Consider the following 14,469-nt stretch of genomic DNA (forward strand, 5'->3'; position numbering starts at 1 on the left):
TGGGCCGGTTCCACGCGTGGGCAGAAAACAGCCCGCGATCCTAGTACCTAAACCACGCAGGCATTCCGGGGGAGGCCAGCGTTTCAGAGTTGAACGCACCGAGCCTTGTTGGTCAATGGGGTAACCACTGGGCATCAGTGGTCCCGGCGAAGTGGGGAGCAGACCGGAGCCGGGGCGGCAGTTTCGCCCGCCAGTGGGGGGTCCCCGGGCCCGGCCCCGCGGCCGCGTCGGACAAATGGGCAGAGGCTTGCAGAAGTGCGTGCCTGGGGGCGCCGCCCGAGCCTGGCCCCGGATCCGGACGCCGTCGGGCCCCAGGAGGAGGGCGCTGCGCTGGGAGCTCGCGGGCGTTTACGGCAAATGCTGGCCGTTCCGCCAGGATCGTCATCCCTGGGCCCTGGCCCCGCGCGGCCGCTTTCGGGCCCCACGTCCAACCATCCCGAGGGCCCACGGCCCAACACCCCCACCAGCCCCGCCACCGACCCGGACCCGGAAGGCCCGCCACCCTCCCCCCGGCCGCAAGTGTCGCGAGACCTGTGTCCGTCCGCCCGGCCCGCGCCCGGCGGCCCCCGGCGTCCGGAGCGCGCACGCAGGCCCACGCAGGGCACGCAGGGGACGCACAGCCGGCGGGGCCGGCGCTCCCGGCGCTCCCAGCCGTCGGTCTCCCCGCCCCGCTCGCGCAGTCTCGCGAGAGTTGGGGGTAAACAGCCCCGAATGGAGACGCGAGGCGTGTTCGCGGTGGAGGTGCCGTCATCCCGGGACCGCGGGGCCCGAGCCTGAGGCGGCAGCAGGTAGGTTGGGCGGAGGCTCGCTCGCACACCCGCCGACCTGTGCAGCCGCCCGCGCGCCCGAGGCCCCAAGGGCGGGGGTGTGCGCCGGCGGCGGCCGGGGCCGGGGCCTCCCTGCGCCCCTGGACCCTCCGGGAGCCGCACAGGAGCGTGGGGCGGGGGACAGACGGGAAGAGCGGCGGCCGGGTGGACGGGCGTTTTCCAGCCCCCGAAACAGCGCGCGCGGCCGTGCTCGGCGGGCTGCGGCCGGGGGGCCCTGCCCGGCCCTTTCTCCGGGCTCGCGCGGGGTGCTAGCTTGCTCAGCCTCACCGCTTTCTCCCGGTGAAGTAAACTTCGACGGAGCGAACCCGTGTCCCCGGCGCTGGCCCTCAGCTTCCCGGCGCACCCACGGTTCCGGGCCGGCTCCCGTAGGGGCTCCGGGATCCCGTTTTCAGCGACCTGGGTTCTTCGCTCGCCGCAGTCCGAGCACACTGCTGAACATCCCGATTTTCAGGAGTGCAGTGCGGGAAGCTCGTGGGCAAGGTGGGCCGGAGAGACTCCTGCCTTGCCCTGTCGTGTGTGCGCTACCTGAGACGAAGTCTAAGACTGCTGTATTACAGATTATCAGTATCCTTTTTATTAAGATGTTTACCCTTTGTTTTGGTGAGAGCTCCTGGGAATGTTGGCCAGTTTGTGCAAATTAAGTTAAATACTTTAGGTTCTGAAGGACACTTCCAAGTGAAATAAAGTAGCAGAAGATCTCAGAGCTGAACTCCGTAGAATTTGTTTTCCTGTGGCCCTTTAGCCTTAGCTGTGCTAGTAGGCAACCCACCTGCAGGGTCTCAGTTTGCATTTGTGTAAGAGTGAGGAGCTTGGAGAACTGATTCTTCCCAACTTTCCTTTTTTATCTGCAGCACACGATATATATATATTTTTTATGTCAGTGCTTTGTTCAGGTAAAATTTACATACCATAAAATTCACCTGTTTTACGTGTACTTATTCAGTGTTTTTTTTTTTTTTTTTTTGGTGCCGTCATCACCACAACCCACTTTTAGAACATTTTTGTTACCCCAAAAAGATCCCCAGTGCCCATGTTCAGTCACTACCCATTTCTGACTCCAGCCCCAGGCAACCACTCATCTGCTCTCTGACTCCCTAGACTTGTCTCTTTTGAATATTTCATTGAGGTGGGATCATCTGTGGCCTTTGTGTCTGGGCTTGGCCTCAGTGGGACCCCTGCTCATTCAGCCTCTCCATTGCACTCCCCATGCATCTCTCATATTCAGGAGTCGGTTGTATCCGTGAAAAAAGAGAAATTCTAATTTAGTGCTTGCAGAGTCTTTGCAGCCCATGGGGCCCCATGGGATCAAGCTGGATCTCTTCTAGCTAAATTTTTAGCATTCCCTTCAAATTCACATGTTTGATTCCATCTTCTGTCATTCTAGTGGTAGATAGTTCCTGCTCTGCCCTGCCTATTGCCTCTTTTGTGTGGCAGCCACAGTTAAGTGTCATAAATAGACTAACAGAAGCTAGGAGGGGTGAACACTTAGGTAAACTGCACCCGGGTTTCATCTGTGTCCTGTGTGGGGTTTTTAGGGGGAGATTTGCAACTGCCTCTTTGCACCAGGGGAGAGCTGAGATATTGTTTGTATTTCATTGGAAGAACTTAACTCCAACCCTTTGTGACTTGAAATGTTAATTAAGGATGGGAGGCTAGACTTTGCATTTGGTATTTGGGTGGGGACTTTGGTCTCCGTCAGCATCTTGCCTGAGACAGGCCAAGGAGGTAGTAAAAACAGACACATCGATTTTCCCTTCCCTGTGGCCTAATCAGTTTTGATGTGCTGCAGAGATCTGTTACCTGGATTTACTAATCTTGACGATGTCTTTGCTTAGGGAAGTGAGTTTCAAGTAAACTGAGGAAAGTACTGGGTTTGGAGGTGCCTGCCTCGTGCGGCTGGCTAGCTAGTGCTGGATGACTGAAGGATCAAGAGAATAAGGAGATGGACACAGCACCCGTGAAAGAATAGGCAGTAAAGGACAGTGTAGACAAGCACCTCTTCACCCTGGCATTGTTGACTCTTTGGGCTGAATTACTTGTTTTGTCCCGCTAATGGACAGAATGTGCCAGAAGGAATGGTTCAGTCAGTCTGAAGAATACACCTTTATTTCAAGATAGTGCGGTCTGGCATCGTTTCAATGTTAGCTGATTACACAGTGGTAGTACTGCCGAGTATGCAATTAGTTATGAAAGTGGTACTTTTACAGCCAAAGTGTAATTGAACTGAATGCTACCCTTTTGTGGCCTAAACACAGTTCAGTTTTCTCTGGAGCTATTTCAGTAAAAGTTCATTAAAAAAGCTGGTGTATCTAAACTAGATGACTGTGGGGTGATACAAGTAATTTCCTCTCCCCTGAATTGTGTTCTTATTTGCCAAGAAATGATTTCAGATATACTTTAGCTATACTCAGAATTATAATCTGAGTGATATTCTATTATAATGCAAAGTAGAAGAACCTGAGCTGCAAGGAATGTTAGCTGTCAGACCTGTTGTTTGCCCAGGTAATACATTTCCTCTACTTGGTCTCCTTTTAAAACATAGCTCATTAAATCTTCTTCCTGGCATATATCGTTTGAACTGTTTATTTTCCGTTTAGTATTTGATGTCAAACATGTTTTGATTACACCTGTATTAGAGGCATACTTATTAACAGAAAATCCGTAATTGTGCAAATACCATCTTTTAGGGCATACCTTTGTATGGAAAAATCACCAGGTCTTCTACATAAAGAATTTATAGAAATTAAATCCAGTAAACAGTGGATCCAGTAACAGCTCTAGCTAGGCCCTATGAGTAGGTGATATGGCACATGATAAGCCTGTTCAGAATAAACGAGGGAAAAGCTTTGCCTGGAGCTCTAAGGTAGACACAGATTATTAAACACAATTCCTAGGAAATAGATCCCTTTTAAGCTCTACTGTGTGTACAGATAAAACCAAATCTTTGGGGTGCCTGGCTGGCTCAGTTGGTGGAGTGTGTGACTCGATCTCAGGGTCATGAATTCGATCCCCATGTTAGGCATCTTAGAGATTACTTAAAAATAAATAAAATTTATTTAAGAAAACCTAAATCTTAAATATATTTTGAATCTTTGTGCCACTGTGTTACCAGAAAATTTGTTTTTCTATAAAAGGTTTATTAAAGTACTTAGTTGTTTTATCTAATTATGAAAGTGTAACAAAGGCTCTTTGTAAAAGTGTAAATGACCAGAACTAAGACCATAACTCCCTGTACTAATATCATTGAGAGATAGGACCACTGTTACCTTGTGGCAAAGGTCTTTTCCTTTTCTTTTTCTCCTGTGCATATAGATACATTATTTAAAAATCGAAATTTGGATCATTGTGAACTGTTTTACTTAATATTGCATTAACCTTTCCCCGTATTCTTTGGGAAATATATTCAAGACCTATGGCTGCTCTAACAAATTTCTACAAACTTAGTGATTTAAAACAACACCAGTTTATTATCTTACAGTTCTGGAGGTCAGTAGTCCAAAATCAGTGTCACTGGGCTGACGTCAAGGTGTCGGCAGGGCTTCATTCCTTCTGGAGGCTCCAGGTGAGATTGTTTCCTTCCCTTTTTTGGTTTCTAGGGGCACCTGCGTTCCTTGGCTCCTGGCCTCTTCCTCTGATTACCTCAGCCTCCGGCTTCCATCATCTCTCTCCTGCTATCAGTGGGGGAGTAGCTCAGTGGGCCTGCCTCGCTCTCGTACAGACTCTTGTAATTACATTGGTCCCACTTGGATAATCCAGAATACTCTCCCCATCTCAGGATCCTTAGTTTACTCATACCTGCAGAATCTCTTTGACCATATAAAGTAACATTTACAGGTTCTGGGGATGAGGATGTGGATATCTTTGGGGGACCATTATTCAGCCTTCTGGAGGAACATAATTTGAAATTGCTACACAGCATTCCATACTTTTGGTTAATCAGTTAGCTAGTCTCGTATTGCACATTTAGATACTCTCTAATTTTTCCTGGTTATAGTCTTTGGGTGTAAATCATTGTATGCTTTCAGATTCACACTTCTATGAAATGAATTTCTAGGGGAGATTTTATTTTTTTAAAAAGATTTAAAAGAGAGTGCGTGCATGTGTGTGCTTGTGAGCTGAGGGGAGGGGCTGCGGGAGATGGAGAGCGAGTATCAAGCGGACTTGGGCTGAGTGTGGAGCCCGACACAGGGTTTGATCCCATGACCCCGAGATCATGACCTGCATCAAAACCAAGAGTCGGACACTTAACCGACTATGCCACCAAGGCGCCCCTCTAGGGGAGATTTTAGAAAAGCAGGGTAACCTGCCTCTTAAGAGGGTGGCCTCCATGCCAGATTACTCAAGTTCCCACCTGGCTTTCCCACTCACTGCCACGTGGCTCCAGGCCCGGTGATGAGCCACCGTGGGCACCTCTGTGTTTTCATCTGGAAAGGGGGTGGTTAGTAACAGGTTGGGAAGATTGCTTAGAAGAGCGACTGCCACAGAATAAACGCTCCATGAGAGAGACACAGTGAGAGCGGGAACACAAGCAGGGGGAGTGGGAGAGGGAGAAGCAGGCTCCCCGCTGAGCAGGGAGCCTGACACGGGGTTCGATCCCAGGACCCCGGGATCGTGACCTGTGCCGAAGGCAGATGCCTAGACTGAGCCACCCAGGCGCCCCCATTTTTAAGGCTTTTAATACATATTGGTAAATGACCGTTCTAAAAGGTAACAGGAGTTTTATTTACGCTCACTCACAACATATGAGAGTCCTCATTTTATTGGGTTGAATTCTTAAACATGATTTGTGTTTTACATTGGTGTCTCAGTTGATGTCTCTCACAGTGTTACTTGGTTTTTATGAAGAAACAAAACAAATAGAAACAGACTGATAGGTTCAGGAAACTGTTGGTTACCAGAGCGGGGAGGGGTTGGGGGGCAGGAGAAATAGGTGAAGGGGATTAGGAGGTGCAGACCTCCAGTTATAAAGAAGTCAGGGACAGACTACATTGTTAAAACTTCGTGTGGTGATAGATGGTAACCAGACTTAGGGGGATCACTTCCAGTGTGTGAAAATATCCAAGCACTAAGATGATGTACACCTGAAGGTAATAGGATATTCTTTGTCAATTATACTTGTTTTCAGGGAGTTTCTTGATCTAATGTAAATTGTGGAAACATTGGAGTCAGGTTTTTTTTTTTTTTTTAAGATTTTATTCATTTATTTGACAAGGAGAGACACAGTGAGAGAGGGAACACAAGCAGGGGGAGAGGGAGAAGCAGGCTCCCCTCTGAGCAGGGAGCCCGATGTGGGGCTCGATCCCAGGACCCTGGGATCATGACCTGAGCCGAAGGCAGTCGCTTAACCGACCGAGCCACCCAGGCGCCCCACTGGAGTCAGTTTTAACAGAAATTTACTTTACCATGAATCTTTTCAGGGGTTCTGTCAATTCATTAGAAGGAGAATTAGTTTGAATTTCACTTCGACTAGCTCAGTCACATCTCTTGGGCTGTTGGAATGTCATTCTGTGTGACAGTTGATGTGTGTGAGTATCTGACATGGTTTGTAGTCTGGTCGTGCACATAGTGGGCAGCTCAGACTGAGTATCAGAAAAGAGCCTAAAATTGCCCTCCCCACCACTTTTTAAAATTTAATACTTCCATCCTTCTCATTCATTCCTAGCAGCTGAGACTAAATATAAAACAACTTCTTCTTCTTTTTTTTTTTTTTTTACATATTTTGGAAACCGTTTCAATCTATCAGAAAGGTTCCAAGAACAGCACAAAGCCTTTCCCCCTCTGAACCATTTCAAAGTAAGTTGCAGACCTGATACCCATTATCCCTAGATACTTCATGGGGCATTTCCTGCAAGCAGAGTCCTTCTTACATAAAGCACAGCCTTCAAAATCAGGAAATGAGTCCCAGTACCTCCCTGCTATGTCATCCCAGGCGGGCCCCATTCAGGTTTGCCAATTGTTCCAGGAATGTCTTCACAGCAGAGGGATCTAGTTGAGAACCTCAAGTTCAGTTACCGGTCATGTCTCCTGAGTGTCCTTCAGTCTGGAGCTGTGTCTCAGCCAGTCCTTGGCTGTCATTATCTTGGTAGTTTTGAAAATTACAGGCCAGTTTATTTTGAAGAATGTCCCTTGATTGGGTTCTGATGTTTCCTCATGATGTGATTCAGGTTTTGCATCGTTGGCAGGAACCCCACAAGTGATGCCAGCCTCTTCCAGTCATCTGCTCGGTGTGTCTGGGTCCGTTTGTCCCCTGGCTGGTTAACTTGGTGAAGCTTCTCTGCTGTAGAAGTAGCTTGTCCCTTTGGAAATAAGGATTTTTTTGTTGTTGTTGGGAGGCATTCCGGGCCTTTGTAAATATCTCATTCTTCTTCAAGCTTTCAACTTAGTTTTAAATATTATTGTGGACTCTTGTTTTGTATTTTCTGCAGTGGGTTAACATCTGTTACTTTGATTATTTATTTTGATGCTCAGGCTGTCCCACACTGGCCTCTGTGTTCCTCAGACACACTCCCATTGTTCTCTGAGTGCTTTCTCACTTTCTGGCACAGGATGTTCAGACTCACCTGCCCACTCATCTGGAACTAGGAGCCTGGTTTCTTGCAGTGAGGAATGGCATTTAGAAAACCAGTTCTGGGGGGCGCCTGGGTGGTGTCGTCAGTTAAAGCATTTGACTCTAGTTTTGGCTCAGGTCTGATCTCGGGGTTGTGGGATGGAGCCCCACATTGGGCTCCGCGTTCAGCACAGTGTCTGCTTGAGTTTCTCTCCTACTCTCCCTCTCTCTTCTGCTCGTGCGAGCATGTTCTCTCGCCCTCTGTCAAATAAATAAATTAATCTTAAAAAAGAAAAGAAAAAAGGAAACCAGTTCTGGGTACTAGAGGGCTCCCTCCTGTTGAGCTGTCACTACTCCCGTGTCCTTGCAGTAGACAGAGCTAGGAAATGCACGTGTGCGTGTGTACCACATACACACTTGCATGTTTGTTTTTATGTCTGTCTGTCCCATATATGGAGAACCTGGAGTTCACACCAGTACTTCCAACTTCAGTCTGATCCTGCATGGATCTTTCAGGTTTTTTTCCTTATTCTTACCTGTGCCTTTCTTCTCTGACAATAGAAACCTGCTTCCCATTATCTGTAAATATTTATTTGATCAACTCAGTTTCCCGCTTTCATGGTCATCACCCCACTCAGGCTCTGACACCCTCACCAGATGCCTCTGCTCCACACCTTCCTCACCCTCTCAAGACGCCATCGCCCCACACCAGGCCACCGTGGCTCTCCACCAGCGCCTTCTTGCCCTCGGCTAAATTACGCAGAAAGAGAGGAAGAAAAGGGAAGACGGAGCTCTTGTTTAAAATGTTTCTTTTCCTATGTGTGTATGTCTGCGTCTGTATTTACACGCTCTGTATGCGTTGCTGCTTCCATGCTTGCCCCTCGATGGTGAGGCTGTCTCAGGGACAGTGCTGAGCAGGTTTGCCTTGCGCAGTGAGAGCCGGTGGGGGGGGGCGGGTAACCCATCGTCGACACAGGTGAGTAGATGTTTAGGTGAGGGAGGTGCGGTCTGTGCCTTTGAAGTCCCAGTAGAGAAGTCGTGGGGACTGGCTGTCTTTAAAACAGGCCAGCAGCGCAGTGGCCGGTCCTGTGACCTCGGTGCCAGTGGCATCCTTCACCAGCCTCTGGGCCCCTGGTGGCATTTTTGTTTTCTTCAAAGCAAATTTATATTTTGAAGCCTGCTTATTCTGGGATTGGGAAACCCTAGAAACGTCAGTATCCGTTGTCAGAGTTTTTTAGGAGCCACGGGTCTTTGTAAAGAGTGTCTTCTTAGAACCTAGAATGTAAGCAGGTCATCCACAACCAAACCAAACAGAGAGGTGTCTCCTTGTCCCATTATTTCCAACCTTCCCGTTATCCCCACGGGACTTTTCTACTTGAGGGTGTCTTCCAGCCACTGGTGGTTTTGGAGTTTGGGGCAGGCTGCTGTTCGCCTTTTTGTGTGTGGCCCTTTCAACAGACCGCTGTTCGTTATGGAAATTCTTTCTCACAGATTTTGGGGTTTTTCTTATCTCCCTATTCCTTTCTGCCCTGATCCATGCCTTCCTAGCGCTAATGCTTACCCTAATTTTCACGTGGTCAGAGCTCAGCACCTGCTTTTCTTGCACCTTCTCCGTCTCTGTCAGGGGCAGACGCCATCTGTATTTGGACAAAAGGCCTCAGTGTTGTCCCTGGCTCCTCAGGTGTGCACCCCCCAAATCTGGCTGTCCGCGGATTGTCTCACTGCCGTCGCGTGCCCCCCTTCACCGCCCCTCCTACCCCGGCCTGGCCCGACCCAGTCGTCCTGGGAGCCGTCCAGTTGGCCACCTGCGTCTGCCTGTGCCCCCTTCTGCACAGAAGCCAGGGCGAGCCAGTTCTCGTGCAGACCAGCTGGGGTCGCTCCTCTGCTCAGATCCTGCTTTGCCTCCCATTGGGAGTGAAAGCTGAGGTCCTTTCTCTGACCTACAAGGCCCTCCCGCACTTCTCCCATCCCTTCTGCTTTCCCCCTCCCTCCCCCTGCTCCAGCCACAGGGCCCCTTGGCTTTCCTTACATAAACCAGGCGTGTTCCTTGCCTCGGGCTTTTGGGCTCGCCCTTCCAGGTGCCTCTGGTACTGTGCCCAGCTGGCCTGGCCAGCTTCCTGCTTCTGCAGGTCCTTCCTCAGAGGTCCCCTCCCAGGCTCACGGGGCACCTCTGTGTACACACACACACACACACACACACACACATACACACACGCGCGCACTCACACGGTGAGCTCGGAGGTTTGGCTTGGGTTTTGTTGGCTGCTGTGTCCCTGCCGTCTCTTGGTGCTTGGCTCTGTGACTGGCGCCGTAAAGGAGTTGGACCTGGGAGCAGAGCTGCTCAGCAGCCCCACCAGGCTCCGGACCATCTCTGCGTACCTCACTCCCATTGCTTCCCGAGGGCCCTGCGCAGAGGTCGCACCTGCGCCAGGTGCCTGCTTCCCACCATCTTTCCTCCTCCAGGTTGGCACCCCCTGGCCTCCCTCCTCGTGCAGAGGACTTGCTGATCCTTTGCACGTTCTGTGTTGTTCTGGGCTGTGCTGTAGCTGTGTTCAGGCTGCTCCCCTTCTCCCCCCGTATTTCCACACTCCGGCTCTGCTGGCTCAGGCTCTGTCAGAGCGCCCTCCTCCCCCTCCTCCCCCTCTCCTTCCTCCTCCTCCCCCTCCTCCTCCTCCTCCTTGGCAGAAGCCTCCCGTTTCACCCAGAAGAACTCTCGGTGCGGCATCCCGGCCCTGCGTGTGCGCCTCTTCTTCGGTGTCTTCCTGCGCTTTGTTTAGCTGTTTGCTTTTATAGTCGGCCTCTTGGCTGGATCGCACCTTAATCTTGGTAAGCACGATATAAAATTGTATGATTTAATTGCATAAATTAAGGTAGAATGTCTTAGGGATATTGCGGTGTCCTTTTTTCCAAAACCTAAAACATTTTCTCTTCGGGAGAGAGCTGGTTATCTTAGGCATTTTTAAAGTTTAAAACCCCTCTAACCTTTTCTTCCCATTTCTCTGTCTTGCAAAGTCCGTCTCTGGGGATCAGTTGTAGAACGCCAGCCATCTCTTCCACACGGGCTACGGTATGAGCTCGCTGTCCGTGCCTGTGTGCAGATTAAGAACAGGTTTAATTAAAGTCTATCTGACACAGTTAGGTCTAAGATTGGCTCACCAGTATCACTCAGTAATATTTGTTACATGTAGCCCAAATATGTCATAGATTCTTTAGCTTGAGGCAGAAGAGCTTAAGAGGTTGCCTTTTTTTTTTTTTAATTTGCCTTAATTGAGAGACCTGTTTAAATCTTTTTCACTGTAAGTTCATTTAATATGAGAACTCTTCTCACCAGTGGTGAGCTTTATCTTCTTTGACCACTCATACTATAATTAAGTGAGGTATATGCTTCATGTGATTATATTCTGTGATACCCCATTACTGCAAATATCAGGTATAAGCAGAAAAAATTGGGGCTCACTCCCAAGCGTATTGCCATGAAATATGTTGGAGTGGCTTTTTTGGTGTCCCCTGTTGCCTTTCTTTGGTCTTTCTGTTCCGATCTTTGGTTTTAATTTCTTTGTTCTTGTGGTTGGCATTTTCATTGTTGTTCTTTGTGTTGATAGGAAATAACTTCTAAAATTTCATTTCCATCTGATGAGCTCCATTCAACCAGCCTTAGTCCCTAGTGCCGGAGAAGGCCTGCTTTTCAGGATCGTGTGTTATTACTGCAGTGAAGTCCTAAATATTAACCTTTCAAACTTTTTTATATTTTATGTGTTTTCCTGTGAATAGAGGCACATATGAATAGTTCCAGAAACCACAAAGTCCTTGTTACTCTAAAGCACCAGTTGCTGCCAGAGGAAGGGGTTTTAATAATTGCGTACCTCTCTTTTTTTTTTTTTTAAAGATTTTATTTATTTATTTGAGAGAGAGAATGATAGAGAGAGAGAGAGCATGAGAGGGGGAGGGTCAGAGGGAGAAGCAGACTCCCTGCCGAGCAGGGAGCCCGATGCGGGACTCGATCTAGGGACTCCAGGATCATGACCTGAGCCGAAGGCAGTCGCTTAACCAACTGAGCCACCCAGGCGCCCAATTCCGTACCTCTCTTTAAAGGGGGTCAGCTCCTGGTCCTAAGTGTTTTCTTTTTAGAAACAAGTTAGCAGTGTAAGGCCTGTCCTGTTTTATTGATTTGTGTTCCCCTTGCTGGATTATTTATGTTTCTGGTGGGATCAGTGCAACTGATTTTTCTGGATATGCCACAGCCAGCATCGTTGTTTTGTTTGTTTGTTTTACTGCCGCTCTGTTTTTCATTGTGAAGAATGATCATTTTTCTGCCACTCACATACTTGAAAGATATCTGTGCCTGTGTGTAATTTAACGCTCAGATAACACTTTTCTTTGGCAGCAGTGTATCTGACAAACTGTTCTCTTGTATTACTTCCAGTAAAGAGGTAATCTGGTGTTTTAACTTATTTAGCAGGTTAGATTTCTTTAAGGTCAGGCTTCATGTAAAATAAATTTGATGACTGTGTAAACTCTTCTATGTTCTCTTCAGAGAATTGGCAGAAAATATTCAAAATAGTTTGAATAATTTTAAAGCATAGTTTCTCTAAAAAAAAGTGGCAAGGATATGACTTGCATGGAAATTAGTTTGTGCTTAGGTATTATTTTACGGTAGAAAGTGAGGATGTATATACCAAGCTTTTGCCTGAAGAGTTGGTAAAATTTATGAGGAATTAAACTACTGTTGCAGGGTGCCTGGGTGGCTCAGTTGGTTAAGCATCCAACTCTTGGTCTCAGCTCAGGTCTTGATCTCAGGGTCATGAGTTCAAGCCCCGCATTGGGCTCCACACTGGGTGTGGAGCCTACTTAAAAAATAAATGCTGTTGGGGAAGAGCCCTGGAGATGAAGGGTTGCACATGATGAGAAATCGAGAATCTGAGGTCGAAGCAGAGCAGGGGGGCAGATGTGCAGGACTGTGATCCCCCCTCTCTGGCTGCTAGGGGGCTCAGTATTCCTGGCATTGTTATGCTCAGTTTGCTCCGTTTTTCTCATTTGTTTTAACCTTTCTTATTTCGTCTTATCTCTTATTTTCTCTGCTGGAGAGAAGTGAGGAGTAACTAAAGAAAGAGAAGACAGGTGTTTCGTGCCTGAGCCGCATGTCTGTCTCATCTTCTCATGGGGCGTCTGTGTGGCTCTCTGGCCAGCGGTACACGTAGGACTGACTCCCGAAGGACTGACTCCCGTAGGACTGACTCCCGTAGGACTGACTCCTGAAGGACCGACTCCCGTAGGACTGACTCCCGCAGGACTGACTCGCTTGGCTCACTTTGTTTTATAGACGGCTCACAACTCCCAGAGGGACTGCCCGCCTTGCCAGACTGTGGTTCTGTGCTGCAGATGGAGTGGAGGACTCAGTTGTCTGGCCCAGAGTGACAGGAGCCCGAGGCCCAAGATGGAGAAGAAACGAAGAAAGAAATGAAAGCCTCTTTCCAGGCCAAACCACAGAAGGCCATGAAATTTAACTTTTATTTACGTTGGACAAGACTGTAAAGTGGCTGATCAATAATGTTTCAGCTTTTGGCCGAAACAAAAATTAACTTATAATCAAGAAAGAAAAAAAGTGCGATTTGAATTTATGCGATTTTATGACCATACTCACTTAGGACCATGAAGCTTGTCAACATCTGGCTGCTTCTGCTAGTGGTTTTGCTCTGTGGGAAGAAACATCTGGGTGACAGATTGGAGAAGAAGTCTTTCGAAAAGGCCCCGTGCCCTGGCTGTTCCCACCTGACATTGAAGGTGGAATTCTCTTCAACGGTTGTGGAATATGGTAATGATACTATTTTAGCCCCCTCTCCCCATTTTTTAAAAACTTAATTTTAAATATTAGCTTTTGCAAAAAAGACGTTGCCCTCTTTTCTATGATACATTTCATATGAGGTGAGTGCACGGCGCTTAGATGTTCACTCTGCTAAAGTTGGTTTTCCCGAGATAGGTAGCTTCTGTGAAGCAAGGACGTTGGCATTCTGAATTACTTCCCTAAAACCTGATTCTCTGGGACAGGTACCGTTGCAGCCACGGAGGGTGGGGAGTTGGGAGGTGCGGAATGCTCAGTAAAATAAAACGGAGCCTTTCCTTCTGAATCCCTTTTTCCTATTTGAAAAAGTTACGTGCATTTCTTTGCCATATATTCAAACTTCTCTTAATCTCTGCTTTTTTAAAAATAGCACACGTGTCTGATTTTAAGTGATGTATTCTGTGATCAGGGGACTCCTACAGATCATTTTAACTCAGCGCTCTGGAAATGGCTGTTTAGGGCCTTTAAACCAGTCTTGGTTTACTGCTCCTTCTACTGTAGGTTTTAGGATCTGTAAGTTTTCTTTTACCAGGGAAATTTGAGAGTGGATACATCCTTATGTTACAATACAGGGACATAAATTCTTATTTTTGTTTGTGGTCATTGATTTCAGAATACATCGTGGCTTTCAATGGATACTTTACAGCCAAAGCTAGAAATTCTTTTATTTCGAGTGCCCTGAAGAGCAGTGAAATAGACAATTGGAGAATCATTCCTCGAAACAACCCATCCAGTGACTACCCTAGTGATTTTGAGGTGATTCAGATAAAAGAAAAACAGAAAGCGGGGCTGCTGACACTTGAAGATCATCCCAACATCAAACGGGTGACACCCCAGCGGAAAGTCTTCCGTTCGCTCAAGTACGCAGAGTGTGAGTACTGTGATCGCGGGCTCCGCTTGTCAGTCTGCTTCATCTGCTTCGCTGGGGTTCAGAGAGAGAATGTGCGTGTTCACACAGGCTGCCGAGAAGGGGTTTAGTCAACACGCACGTCCCTTCACCTAGTTTCATCAGTTGTGAACGTTTTCTTGCCAGGAGTTTAAAAAACTAACAACAGGCTTCGTGCTATTCTGGTGGGAAAAATCTGCAAGTTTGCAGTAGAGGACGATGGTGATGTTCGTCTCTGCTGCAAGTGGTTTTCACCCAGGCTCCTCGGAGAGGTTGGGGTCTTCGAGTTTCCTCTGGCTGCACTGTGCTTCTGTCAGCATGTGTTTTTATTTTTAAGGCATCTTGTAAAACATCCTTTCTGTGGGTTTTG

The 14,469-nt window shown here is 48.0% G+C and overlaps 1 protein-coding gene across 4 annotated transcripts in view; it reads left to right on the forward strand.

The window, feature by feature from the left end:
- Positions 1-628: 628 nt before the first annotated feature.
- MBTPS1 (membrane bound transcription factor peptidase, site 1) overlaps positions 629-14,469 on the forward strand; it is a 52,685-nt gene continuing 38,844 nt past the window's right edge. Inside the window, exons 1-4 of one of the 4 annotated variants that reach the window (XM_045890658.3) lie at positions 633-788; positions 4,306-4,389; positions 12,695-13,186; positions 13,827-14,084. In XM_045890658.3, coding sequence (XP_045746614.1) covers positions 13,024-13,186; positions 13,827-14,084 — 421 coding nt within the window. In that variant the 5' untranslated portion in view covers positions 633-788; positions 4,306-4,389; positions 12,695-13,023. Of the gene's footprint in view, positions 789-3,310; positions 3,330-4,290; positions 4,390-12,694; positions 13,187-13,826; positions 14,085-14,469 lie in introns of those variants that run through there. The other 3 variants (XM_064580805.1, XM_045890656.3, XM_045890657.3) reach the window with 3 other exon arrangements.

The sequence above is a fragment of the Mirounga angustirostris genome, unplaced genomic scaffold, assembly GCF_029215605.1.
Source record: "Mirounga angustirostris isolate CCGP_5_RB_7025 unplaced genomic scaffold, mMirAng1.0.hap1 SCAF_16, whole genome shotgun sequence".
In the NCBI taxonomy this organism is placed as follows: domain Eukaryota; kingdom Metazoa; phylum Chordata; class Mammalia; order Carnivora; family Phocidae; genus Mirounga; species Mirounga angustirostris.